A 15000-nucleotide genomic window follows, 5' to 3' on the forward strand; every position below is an offset into this window, starting at 1 on the left:
TAGATGGCTCTTGTATTTTTAAAGAGAATGATAAGAGAAATTTTTCACTATTTTTAATGACTTTTTGCTGTACTGTCTTCAAAAGCACAAGCATAATTTTGTTCATACAAAGAAGTGTGAGTAATTAGTATAGATTCCTATTTGAAACACAAGAAGATGAGTTATTTTAAAACCATATTTAAAAAAATAATAATAGTAAAGATTCTCACTTAAGTTTAAGAGAGGGAACAAATATCATATCCTTTTGTACCTGCATTAGATTATGGCATTAGACTTTCACTACACTATGTTTCCATCGAGTAAGGCTTTTATTTGGTATCTTCTTGTGGAGACTCGGTATCTTGTGTGAATTTGTAACGTTGCTGTTATTGTCATTCGCTGTTCTAGTCGGAGACACGTCTGTGTAAGGAACTATAATTAGGTCAGTGTTTTCTAGATATCTTTCTGAGAATTTATAAGTATGTTAGTGGTTTATAGGTTTCTTTATGAAGAATTATGTGTAGGTCAGTGTTTTATACCTATGTGATATGATAGTTGTCTTTGGAAATTTTATACTAAATGTTTAGTGACTGAGGAAGTAGCTTTAATGAATGGTTTGTAACAATCAGATTTCTTAGCCTAAGATTTGTCATGGTTAGTTTTGAAATACTTTGGAAGGAAGATATTTATCAATAAAAACGTTAGTGTTTCTTGATGATTTTGAATTCACATCTTTTGGCTTTATTTATTTATTTATATGCTTGGATTTTGAAATTGTGATTTGAGTCGTACAAATGTTTCCGCCTTTTACATTGGTGTCGAAACACTGAATCAGATGGCAATATGTCTGTATATCATATTGAGTCATAAAGTGCACTAGCAGAATTTAATGCTATTTAGTGCTATTTCCATTTCTTGATTGTATGCTCTCAATTACAAGTCACTTTGGGACCCAGATTTATATAGAAATAATTATGCCGAGTCTCTGAGTTATGGGATTCTGTTTCAAAGAGGTCTACAGGAAGTGGAAAAATCTCATAATTTTACATATTGATGTTAAAGATATTTAGATATGATACATTTATGATGTATTTTGATAATGACTTAGAAGTGAAGTCTTGAAGTTATGCATAGTAGGACAAAGTTTTTTTATTTTATTTTTTTTTTATCCGATTTCTATAAGTTATTAAATATTCTACAAGCCCTTACTGGATATTCTTCTCTGCAATCTTCATTAACACGTTAACTGCATTAACACGTTAACTACAAGCTGTGGTACATGAATTATTTATATTCTAAATAATTTGATAAGAATGGATAGCAGATTAGTTGAATTAAATTTTAATCATTATTTATAGATATGTGTATGTATGTATATGTATATATATAGATATATATATATATATATTTATTTATTTATTTATGTATTTATATTTATATATACATTACATTTATACACATACATACATACATTTACAGAAAAAAAAAAAAAAATTGACATGAGAGGCTTTCACTCATAACCAATTGGAAATTTGTATATGCAAAAAAAAAAAAAAAAAAAAAAAAACTTTCCTCGTACTTGCAACTTCAAAAACAAAGTGCAGTATATTTTGAAATTCAACTGTTTGAGGAGCGTAGCAAGTACCTACCTCCTCACTCTGCTGCTGCCATAACACTGAATACTACTGCACAAGAAAAGCAATGGTACTACGAGGTAGTTCCAGTGATACTCTTTGCGGTTAAGGTGTCAAGTGTTTTTTTTTTTTTTTTTTGTGTGTGTGTGTGTGTGTGTGTGTGTGTGTGTGTGTGTGTGTGTGTGTGTGTGTGTGTGTGTGTGTGTGTGTGTGTGTGTGTGTGTGTGTGTGTGTGTGTGTGTGTGTGTGTCTTCAATCAGTTTTAAAGTATAAAGTATAATTATGTAAGTAAATGTTCATATTTGCTTTATTTATCATTGATATCCATTTTTATTATTGTTCTGCTATTATTGTTTATGTTCTACTTCATGCTTTTAATTTTATATTTGCAGATTATATTTTATTTTTGTTACTTTAACTTATTCTTTCAGAAGTGAATCATACATTATTTTGGTGCTATAATTTGTCTCTACTCCATCCCCCCCACCCACTCCTTCTTATTGCTCTCTCTCTCTCTCTCTCTCTCTCTCTCTCTCTCTCTCTCTCTCTCTCTCTCTCTCTCTCTCTCTCTCTCTCTCTCTCTCTCTCTCTCTCTCTCTCTCTCTCTCTCTCTCTCTCTCTCTCTCTCTCTCTCTTTCTTTCTTTTTTTTCTTTCTTTCTTTCTTTTTCTGTCTCTCACTTTCTTTTTATGATTTATGTTTTAAGTCAGTGTGATAAAAAAAAAAAAAATATTTAAACCCGGTTCAGCTTGATAAGGAACCTCAGCGACCTTAATAAATCTGGAAAGACATAGCCCCTCTCAAACTAGACGGCTGCACTGACCCAGGTTCTGGTGTCTTTTCAGAGCGTGGGCAGGCGGTCGTCTGGCAGTGGGGGGGGCGAGAACATGCGCAGAAGTGGCCATGGGGGTCCGGTTGGCAGAGGAGGTGGAGATGGAGGAGGGAGTGACCTCGAAGTAGGGCATGTGGGGAACCAAGGACGGGATTTTGCCGCGAGTGTGGGCAGTGGGATGAGTGGATCAAGACGCAAGTGGAAGTTTGGTTGTATGTACTGTAGCAAATCGTTCCCCACGCGCTGGGGGCTGGAGCGGCACACGCGGACTCACACCGGCGAAAAGCCCTACTCTTGCCATATCTGTCAGAGAAACTTCAATGAGCAGTCCAATTACCAGAGACACTTCCGAAGACATTTCCTAGACAAATAATGATACATGTTACTCTAGCTCGATGTTGAATGTTATCCAAGATATATTTTATAAATGTTTTATCATTCATATCAGATGTTGATTTTGTATATGCATAAGGAGTGAATTTATGGTTTTCATGCTTTTACACAAACAGTAGAAGAATATTTTTTAGGTATTGTGTAGAGGATAGGAAGTGTAGTGATAACAGGACATGTGTACAAGGTTATATTATCAGAGGATTAAATTTTGAGAGATAAAAGTATATTATAGATTCCTTTAGGTCTGTTATATATAGCTCTCCCTTTAGAGTTCTTTTTATTTATTGTTTATTGATAAATTTGTGGAGGATTGTCATCTTTTAATTCTTTTTATTTCTCATCCTTGCAACCAAGCCATATTTTGCAAGTTGAAAAGTATTCTATAGATTTCTGGAGTCCATTATAGCACACCCTGAGGGTTTGTTTTGTAATATTATTTATTGTTAAAGATTGTCATGTTTCTACCACTAATCTGAAGGAATTTTAAAAAGGCAAAAGGTATTGTGAGATATTTCAAAGATTAGATGAAATGAATTTGTTTTCATAAAGTTTGTAGAAACAGAAATTGACTTATGATACAATAGTTTTTTATAAGGATATACATCCTCTTCTTTCTTTCCTTCTTTCTTGCTTTTTCTTCTTTATTCTTGACTTCAGCATTACCACTCTGTTTCAGAACTCTCTTAAAGATTTTTTACCATAAGCTTCTGATTTGGTCATTTCTACTTTATTTTCACCTTTTCGTTAACCAATGAATACTGTGAAGTTTACTTTAATGACATGGAACGTTCTTGGTAATATGAAACCTCTGTGTGTCTGTCTGTCTGTCTGTCTGTCTGTCTGTCTGTCTCTGTCACATGAGAGAGTGAGAGAGAGTAAGAGAGAGTAAAAGAGAGTAAAAGAGAGTAAAAGAGAGTAAAAGAGAGTAAAAGAGAGTAAAAGAGAGTAAAAGAGAGTAAAAGAGAGAGAGAGAGAGAGAGAGAGAGAGAGAGAGAGAGAGAGAGAGAGAGAGAGAGAGAGAGAGAGAGAGAGAGAGAGAGAGAGAGAGAGAGAGAGAGAGAGAGAAAGAATACCTGTTTGTTTGCTTGTAGACGTTGGTTTGCTTTTATATATATAATGGATATACATCACTATAAGTAAATATAGGTATACATATATATTCATATATGCAGTGATTGATCTTTAGAACATGATATTCAAAAACAGGTGAAGATAGATTTTTTTTGGCAAAGGAGATTCATTTTTATTTTTATCATTATTAGTGATGAGAATATTTTCTCTTCATGTACCTGTTAAATGGATTTTGTCCTTTTTTTCTGCTTTTCTTCCTTTACGTCTTCCTCACTCCTCCCCCTTCTTCCATTTTCCTTGTTTTCTTTTTCTTCCACTTTATTGCAATAGCTTCAGTCTTCTTCACACAAGGAAATTATTTTGTCAAAGGCTTGACCACATCCTAATGCGAACATTATCTCTTTTGTTGTGCACTGCTAGGTTTTGGTTAATTGTCCAGAATAGGAGATAGAGAAAATATGATGTAATGGTCTTAAAGAACATAGGATAACAATATTAGGTGTAGAAAGTAATCTGTGCAAAATCCACCGTTGCTGATCAAAGTCTGGGGATCTACACGTCAATCCACATCCTCCAGAAGTAGTTAAACTTTTTCACATATATCTTGGAATATATAGAGCTTTTAGATCAAACTGGGAATCTGTTATCAAATGAGTTACGAGTCCAAGCTCTATTGTGCTATAACACGCATGATTGTGGTTTGTTGGCCTTGGCCGGGGCACTAAGCACAGGTACTGATCTGGACGATTATCAACTTTTGTGTTTAGAATAACATGATTTCATTTTTCTTCTTTCCTAGTTATCAAAAAGCTAGGGTATCATAGGAGAAGTTTATTTTTACATTAGAGTCACGAATATTCTACAAATACTTTGTAGATGCTTAATTTACAGAACAGTTGATGAATTGGGTAACAGGAATTATGATCATGTGATTGTTTTCTATTTTTTTTGTTATGATTGTCTGCCATTTTTCCTTGATATGATCTTGTACACAGATTATTATATTTTCTTGTCCTCAGTTTCAATTACTGTATTTCAATAAATTCTTCTGTTTGGTTAATTTGATAGCCTCTTTGGAAAAGCTGGTAATGTGAACAATTTTCCTGAGAACTGTTAGTGGCATTGTTGGATATATGTGAGAAGTGAAAATGAAAAAGAAGAGGAAATTGGAAAAGTAAATGAAATTGAGAGAAATGGAAGGTTTGTAAAATGTGAACATGAAGTCAGTTTGAGAATAAAGGGATGTACTGTGGAAAGGTTTCAAAAGTAGTTTGAAAATTTAGTACCGTATTGTTTGAGCAGTTGTTTGAGTTCCGTAAAAAGGGAGGTTTATGGACAATTGTGTTGTTTGCAGCAGTTATTCTTTTGTTGTGCAATTAGCAGAAATGATTTCATCCAGTCACTGTAAGATATTGTGTGATACACCATACGCCAACTTGTTCAGAATTGGATCTAGATTGTCTTTTTCTCGTGAGTGAGTTTTCTTACACGATTGTTCTGAATTACTGATTTACTAAGTGATTGATTTTCTGTTGTGTATGTTGATTTTCTTGTTTAATTCTGTTGACTGTTTGATAGGGATCTGTGAATATATCTGTTTTTTTCTCTTGTTGTAGTCACCACTCAACCTACATCTGTGTTATGATTATTACACGTTTTTCCATAGCCTTGTGTGTTTTAATTGCAAGATTTGATTTCATTAGTTTGTAATGTACGTGGCCTTTTTGAGTTTCACGTAGTAGAGTGAATCAAAACTGCTCGTGCGGTTGACTCTTTCTTTCTTGCTTTCTTTCATTCTTTCATTCTTTCTATCCTTTTCTTTACTTCTCTTTGTTTGATTAGGTGTTTTTCATCAGTTGCAAAAGAGGAGACACTCTTGAAATTGATATCTAATATGTTTTCATGTTCTCTCTCTTGGAATATTTTTGGCTTGTGGGATCAGCTGGTATCGGAGTGGAAGCAAAGTATTTTTTTATTTCCCGAGTTGTATTTGAGGCATTTTATGCAAGTTGTCAGTTCCTATCGTGGATTTTCTGAAACATTGTTTGTATTATGTAGTTTTGTTTATACACTTATGTATATATTGGAATGCTGAAGAAAGTGTAACCTTGTTCAGTATTTAGATGTTTTCTTTTATCTGCTGTTCTTATTTTGTTGTGGAACCAAAACCATCGTTATTAATTGGCAGATTAGGTCATGTTGTTTGTCTGTTACATTTTGATTATTTGATTTTTTCTTATAGATTTATCTTTATATATATATATATATATATATATATATATATATATATATATATATATATATATATATATATATATATATATATATATATATATATATATATATATATATATATATGTATATATATGTATATATATGTATATATTTATATATATATATATATATATATATATATATATATTGTAAATCATTTACTGGTAGTCCTTATAAGGAATTTGGAACTACTCAATCTCTTTTGTGCCTTCATATAATGTACTGACATAGACTTTGTTTTCTACTGATGAAGAATTTATATATGAATGTGTGTGAATGATGTAAATCTATTTATCTATCTATATATATATATATATGTATGTATGTATGTCTATATATATATATATATGTATGTATGTATGTCTATATATATATATATATATATATATATATATATATATATATATGTATATATATATATGTGTGTGTGTGTGTGTGTGTGTGTGTGTATATATGTATATGACACACATATACATAGATATGTGTAATGTATATATGTATATCTATGTATGTATATTTGTATACTTATATATATATGTATGTGTGTGTGTGTGTGTGTGTGTATGGGTGTGGGTGTGGGTGCATGTGCGTGTGCGTGTGTGTGTGTGTGTGTGTGTGTGTGTGTGTGTGTGTGTGTGTGTGTGTGTGTGTGTGTGTGTGTGTGTGTGTGTGCGCGTGCGCGCCCATCTATATATTAGTCCATAAACACATATTTACGTGTGTGTGCGTGTGTTGAGATTTTCAGTTGGCCAGTCACAGGTGTAAGATATGTGTTGTACAAGCATAAGTTGTCTTGAACACACCCTGCTTCCTCATTGCACCTTGTCTTACTTACTTGCAAGTATTGATATTAGAGTGTGGTTTTGGTTTTTACAACTCTGCATTAAAGTGGGTTTGACGAAGTGACGAGTTGGACTTCAGACTTTATTATGATTTGCATATTCTCATAGTGGAAAACTGTTCTGGTTTCTTATGTAATGTACTTTTCAATGTTACCCAAACTTTTCTATATACATATACATATATTTCAGAGTGTCATTAAATGCCATGCCTATTGTCATGGGCTTTTAGACAGTCGTCTGTGGGTGCCAGCATTATGATAAAGTACTGTCTGATGTTAAGTTTTGGCAAGACATCACTAAGCTGCCAGTATTAGCTGATTGGTACCCACTGGTATGTGATGGTGTGTTTACCTGTATTCATACAAATGTTATTATATCAGAGGTCTATATGAAGTTAATATATTAAAGATGAATTCTGCATTGTGTTTATAAACCAAAAGAACTTTATCCAATATCCAATGTTTTTATTTATTTATTATTTTTTTATTATTGTTTTTTTTTTTTTTTTTCTTATAAAGAAACTAAATTGTATCTGATAACATGCTTTGATAACAGATTGCCATAAAAAAATCTTTGTGGTAAATTTTCAAATCTGTGCCTCCGCATCACGATATTGGTATCAATGGATTCCTTTCACCCTATACCATTCGTATACAATAGAATTTACCCCCGGACCCCCCCCTCCATCCTCCCATGCAGGGGAGGGCATAAGGTAGACCAGGGAAATTGCCGAGGAAAATATGAGAAATATCACATAATATGCATTGATCCATGCCACAGGTGTACCCTAGATACAAAATGCGACTCCCCTGTTGGAGTTGGACTGGTGCAACCTGGAAAACAATCATCCTCTAATTTGTGTCCCTCACACTAAAATAAAATACCTGCAGGCACCTATAACTCTGTATATACTTTTTTCAAATATTTGTACATAGATAAGACTAATCTTTGGAAGTTTATACTTATCAAAATAGATACTCAGATCAAATATTTATACAGAGATCACACTAATCTTTGCAAATATATACTTATCAAAATAAAAACTCTGGTCAAATATTCATGCATAGATAAGACTAATCTTTGCAAGTATATACTTATCAAGATAAAACTCTGAAAAGGGAGGAGATCCAGGGACTAGGGCTTGTCTCAAAACTAGGTAAGGTTTGCTCATGTCACTGGATTTTGTAGATTATAAATACCCTGTCAGCAGAACATGTAAATTTCTACCAGAAAGAGCCACATGCTTTGGCGATAGGAACAAGTGTTTTCCAATAATTTATGCACTCTATCCTACCATAAACAAGTAGAAGTTTATATTTCTGGGCAGGGGTGGGGGGGGGGTTGTAGCCATACAAAGGCTATTTATAGGTCATTTATTGCAGTTGCCATTCTAGTTTACTTAAGATGAATCGTTTTTTACCCCGTAAATTCTCTTATCTACTTCATTCCCTCCTCTGCTATTGGGGCCCAGGATGTTGGGTATAGAACATGGATCTATGTATGAAGAATAGAAGGTGAGAGGAGTTCATCGATTCTAATATCGTGGTATTTAGTAGAGGCACTATTTCAAAAAATTAAAATATTTTGTGACTGAGATGATTTAAAAGGACAATAGACAATGCGAAGAAAAATAACATGAATCTTTTTGACAAATGTAGGAAAAACATATAAATAAGCATGAGATATTGATGCATTTGGTTTAAGTTTTATCTCAGTTTCATGTAATTCTAAATGAAAATGTAATCAAGATATGTCAGTGACACCTCTTGCCTTGTGAGATATTGATTCTCATTTATTCTGCTTAGATGATCATTATAAGAATAGAAGAAACAGTCTCTATGACAGGTGATTATACAATGATTATCTAAGTATCTTTCTATATCTATCTCTCTATCAATATGTGTACATATCTATCTATCTATCTATCTATATATATATATATATATATATATATATATATATATATATATATATATATATATATATATATATATATATATACATATATATATATTATATATATAATATATATATATATATATATATATTATATATATATATATATTATATATATATATATATATATATATATATATATATATATATATATATATATATATATATATATATATATATATATATGTATATATATATGTGTGTATGTGTATGTATATGTATACATGTGTATATCTGTCTATCTATCTATCTATATCCATATATATATATATATATATATATATATATGTGTGTGTGTGTGTGTGTGTGTGTGTATTTATTTGTAATGTGTGTCAATAAGATTAATAAAGATAAAAAATAAAATGGAGAGATGGATCAAGCTGAAAATCTATGAAGAAAAATGTGCAAAATGAAAACTGTCAGAAGAATTTGGGATGTGGCTCCATTATTGGAATGTTTGTTTGTTTGTTCATTTCTTTAGAATAATTAAATAGATACTCACTTTTGTTACTGAAGTAGACAAACATTAGATATTTCATGACACATTTTATGTCCGGGAATATTCAAAGTTTGCGAAGAGTAGTCCGTCAGACTTATTTTTTGGCCTTAAAAACCATCCTATAAGTTTTTATAGGCTTTTAATTCTGATTTTAGTGCCCCTTCTTCCAAAGGGGATAAATTCATCTAGTCTGTCGCCCTTAGAGAGCAAATATTTTTGATAGTTCGACTTCAAGGGCAGCCATGCTCGGAGAGCTGTTAGTCGCAACGCATGCAAAGCTTGGAGTCCCTTTTTTATTTTCCTTAATAACGTATGACCATGATGACAGAATCATCATCAACATGATATATATGTATATATATATATATATCATTATTCCCATGAATTACTGACCAACATGGCCAATTAACCCAATGCCGCCAGCCACAGACGGCGATTATGTAATATGATAGCGCATGTGCCATCATACGCCGTCAATGATATAATTGATTTAGGCCTATGCGTTCAAGAGCCCCGGCATTGACGCCAAAAAAGACGAAACGGCCCGGCGGGAATGGGTTAATCACAAACAGTAGGCCTCTATACTATGGAAAGATGTGGTAGACATCATATGTGATAAAGTAGGTCATTGAAATATTTGTCATAAAGGTGATATATATGGCCAGCACCTCACATCACCCCCCTCCCCCTAAATATTTCCCAGCTTCGTGTATGAATGATGGGTTGATAAGTAAGAAAAGACAACTGCTGAGCAAAGTTATGCCTGACTATGTAATACAAGAAGACTAAGGTGATAGAAATGTGTCTTTATTTTTACTGACACCATTTTTTTTTTTTTTCTTTTTTCTTTACCATGACTGATAACACGTTAACATGTTAAGATATTCCAAACATTTGTCTTCTCTCTACACTGGGGATCCATGGATTATCTAAGGTCATAGTGTGCCAAACATCAGTGTGACTTGACTTTTATTACATATCTTACTATATTCCTTTTGCATAGGCCGTAAACAAGCATAAAACTTTTAAAATCCTATTATTCGGCCACTCTCTGGCAGCAAATTTGTATACAAGAAATATAATTCACAAGCATCGAGTATTTTTTTATTAATGTTTTTAATTAATATTTTAATGTTAAACCAAGTTACAAGGTTACCCAGTAGGAGGACTTACTGTACTATTATCATGGTAATAATTTTCATTCAGGGACTTATCTTGATGTCATCATCATAGTAAAGATTTTTTGGAAATTGGTCAACCTACTGTGTATGCAAGGAAAAATATTGTTTATGTTGCATGCATTATGAATTAAACAATGAGAAGTCTTCATCATTTGTAAATCACCAAATTAAGTCCAAGTTCATGTTGATATAATCATTTCTCTTCTTTGTTTTCTTTCAGTGTCTCATTTTTAAACACACGCTCACATACGTTCGCCTTTATGTCTAGATAATTTTTGGCTCTGTTTCCCATCTAATTACTTCACAAAAGAAATCTTGTACTGATATCAAAGGAGCTAAACACATCAGAGTATGAAGGAACCTTTTTCCTATTTTGTTATATTAAGTTCCATTGATTTTGAAAGTGGATTGACTGTGGTACTGACATGGTGCAAGAAATGTAAAAAGGGTTACTGCTTCATATTATATTCTATTCTTCAGACATTGTGAAAGTTCAAAGCTCTTCATATTATAACTTCAGGAACAGGGACTAGATGGAAGGGGAAAGGAGAGGAAGAGGAACAGAGCTCTAGAATAAAGAGATACCTGGTGTAGATGGCTGTTAAGAGAGTTGAGGAGGTGTCAGTGACTAGAATAAAGCTACGCTCTAGGGATATTGTAGGTGCTTGCTGTGGGGGACTAAGCTAAGAGGCCATGAGTGGGACAGTGTAGTGACCTGGTCCCTCCCGTTCTTGCAGGGCATAGCAGCGTTGCGCAGACTAGGCCGGCCCCACCCCTGCCCGTTCTGCAACAAAGTCTTCCCCTTCAAGTCCATCCTTCGCAACCACTTGAGAATACACACAGGGGAGAAGCCCTATGCATGTCGAGTGTGCGGGCGGTCATTCAATCACTGCAGTAACTATTATAAACATGAGAGAGCTTGTGCCTTGAAGCTTGCGGAGTCTGCCGAGGATCAGACGGCAGCTACCTCAACAGCTCTGGGTGGAGACCTACAGGGAGAGGTCTGGGGGGAGCCTAGGGATGCCTCTTCTCAGTTACACAGTTCCCAGTATCAGCAGCAAAGCACTAGTCAGCAGCTAACAGTCCAGCATACTCATTCCTCACATCACTCCCTGCATGCTTTCCCCTCACTCCAGCAGCAGCATTCCCACCCATCAACATCACAAATCCAGCCCTCCGTGCAACTGACATCATCCTCGCAGCAACTCTCACCCCTATCCTTAGGACCCCAAGTCCACAACCCTCAGTACCAATCTCGCTCTACCAACAGCACTCACCAACTCTCTCCCTCGAAGGCATCCCCTCCCACATCGTCTCATGTGCCTCAGCACCGCATCTCCATAATTCCCCAGCCCCCCCTGAATTCCCCTCACTCAGAGGACCGCCTCCCACGCGAGTCCCCATCACATGAGCAAAGCAAGAATGTAATGGAAGCGGGGATAAATCCATGATGCAGATAAATGTAGGGAGAAGAGTGACACCTCCACAATATCAAAAACAGGATGTAGTTGAGGCATCAGAAATAGATAGTTCTCCTTTTTCCCTTTTTTTATGAGGATAGGTCCTTGTAATCATTTTTCCCTAATGGAAGGGATTTTCATAAATGTGATATATTATATCCAGATGCTACAGTAAGAAAGATTGATATACTAAAACAATTCCTTGTAGATACAGAATCAAAATGAATATTAATGTTGTTTGTATTTTGTAGAAAATTCAAACTTCTTTTTGTAGCACAAATATCAACTCATTAGTAATAGTCATGTTATATATTTGAAACCAAAACATAATGTGTAAGAATAGAGGTTTAGAATGATAAAAGTTAATGTAATGAATGTGTATCTAGCAACTGGAAAACACATTTGTAAATCTTTGCATGATGAATCTAAAACTTTTTATGTAATTTGAAAATGAAGAAGCAAAAAGTGTATACATCCATCTTTAATTTTCTGCCTCTTTCTATACATATCTAGTCTGTGCATGAGTATATGTAAATACTCATTTGTGTGTGTGTGTTTGATTTTGGGTGTTTGTTTGTGTGTGTGCTCGTGTGTGTGTGTGTGTGCTCGTGTGTGTGTGTGTGTGCTCGTGTGTGTGTGTGTGCTCGTGTGTGTGTGTGTGTGTGTGTGTGTGTGTGTGTGTGTGTGTGTGTGTGTGTGTGTGTGTGTGTGTGTGTGTGTGTGTGTGTGTGTGTGTGTGTGTGTGTGTGTGTGTGTGTGTGTGTGCCCGTGTGTGCCCGTGTGTGCCCGTTCATGCGTGCACAATTGCATATGTGGCTGTGAGTATGTTTATTTGCTTGTTTCCTTATTCTCTTGTGTTGATCTGTCTGGCAGTCTATGTCAGTGTTGGTCTTTCTGTCTGTTAAAAGGCCACAGTTATGGTCACAACACAAAGAATAGTGTAAGGATAGAATACATATGCAGCAATTAGGAATCACAGTCAATCAAAATACATGAATAACAATTGTTTAGCAAATCTAAGTAGGCCTCTTGATTTATCAAATTTTATTTATTTATTTTTTTTTTGCTAATGTAATCTTTATAGTGTGATGTACCTTTCTTTCATGTTTTATATATTTATATATATATATATATATATATATATATATATATATATATATATATATATATATATAATATATATATATATATATATATATATATATATATATATATATATATATATATATATATATATATATAATATATATATATATATATATATATATATATATATTATATATATATATATATATATATATATATATATATATAATATTATATATATATATATATATGTATATATATATATATATGCATATATATATATATATATATATATGCATATATATATATATATATATGCATATATATATATATATATATATATATGAATATATATATATATATATATATATATATATATATATATATATATATATGTATAGCTGGCAGAGGCCGGGCCGCCTTGTGCATATAGCCCGGGCGAAGCGACGTCTTCGCAAATCTGTCTGAACTGAACTATATATGTATATATACACATATATATATATATATATATATATATATATATATATATATATATATATATATATATATATATATATATATATATATATATTTATATATTTGGCCTTTTAGATATTATTGTTCCTAGAACCAGACCTTCTGTAGTTAAGAAACACAATCTCCAATACTTTCTCATATTCTTTTTTTGTTTGAATCTCTATTTGTTTAGTTCCTGCTTTTACCCCATTTGCAATATGCATCTTCATAGGCTTGGATCACTTTCATACCATAATTTTTCCTTTTGTTGATTTGTGATGACTTATTTTACCAAATGCCAATTTGTATCAATTTGCCAGTATATCATATATAGACTCATATTTCATACCATAAGATGCCCAGCAAGGTTGAACGTCTTGAGATGTGACCTGCCTTGCAAAGGTTGATAACCCCTGAGATTACTTCCAAATTTCATTCATAATTCCTTCTTCTTTTCCTTTCTCTCTTCTTCTTCCACAATTTTTGGGCCAATTTGACATATCAGCCTCCATGCTTGATCATTCTACTTACACATATGACGGCTTCTAGAGTGTATTTCATTGACTGTCATTTTGTACGTTGCAGTTCAGTCGTTCTCCTCTCTCACGCCTTCAGTCTAAAGCACATGTACCAAGACCTAACTCATCTTCGAATATTCTTCTATAGCAGTGGTTCTTAATTAAACTGGGGGGCATATCCAGGGGGGAACACAGGCTGAGAGGAGAAAAGAAGAGATTCTCATTCGGAATTCTCCTAATAAGTGTTGCATATATTTATTTTAATTTTCCTCATTAAAAAACTAAAAATATGTTTTTCTGGAGGTATTTCACATCATTTGGAAGCTAGGACCAACTCTTAGAGGGCGTGCCATCGTAAAAACGTTATGAGCCATTCATCTTTAGCGATTTTTCTGACGTTTGTAACACACTTCCTTTACATTCCTTAACATTTATTTATCAGCAACACATATATCAGTCTTGTTCATATGTTTGATTATGTCTTCCAGTGTCTCATATGTGTTAACATATTTATCTAGAATGTTTAGAATGATTTAATTTTATATTTTGTATCCTTATTTTCTTGTTTTCAAATGTGCTAGTATACATTAATAAAACTATGATGATACTTAAGTGATATTTGAAAATATGTAACCTTCAAACAGCAACCTTGAATGGCAAATACGATATATACTGCTATTTATTGTCGTGAATATGCACACATAGATGTCAATTGAAATATGGTGAAAGCTAACACAATGAAGTGGCATTCAGAATTTTCAATTTGCCGGAAAGATGG

General features: G+C 33.3%; 1 protein-coding gene across 8 annotated transcripts in view; it reads left to right on the plus strand.

Annotated features, from left to right (window-relative positions):
- Window positions 1–15000, plus strand: part of LOC122258360 (uncharacterized) — a 53324-nt gene that overhangs the window by 14002 nt on the left and 24322 nt on the right. For 2 of the 8 annotated variants that reach the window (XM_043024232.2, XM_043024233.2), the window contains exon 7: window positions 11398–12242. The exons of 5 other annotated variants lie outside the window; for them this stretch is intronic. In XM_043024232.2, the coding sequence (XP_042880166.2) occupies window positions 11398–12111 (714 nt within the window). In that variant the 3' untranslated portion in view covers window positions 12112–12242. Of the gene's footprint in view, window positions 1–2457; window positions 3378–11397; window positions 12243–15000 lie in introns of those variants that run through there. One more of the 8 variants, XM_043024236.2, reaches the window with a different exon arrangement.

This window comes from Penaeus japonicus, unplaced genomic scaffold (genome assembly GCF_977035675.1).
Source record: "Penaeus japonicus unplaced genomic scaffold, GWHDUDI00000001_assembly GWHDUDI00000013, whole genome shotgun sequence".
Classification (NCBI taxonomy): domain Eukaryota; kingdom Metazoa; phylum Arthropoda; class Malacostraca; order Decapoda; family Penaeidae; genus Penaeus; species Penaeus japonicus.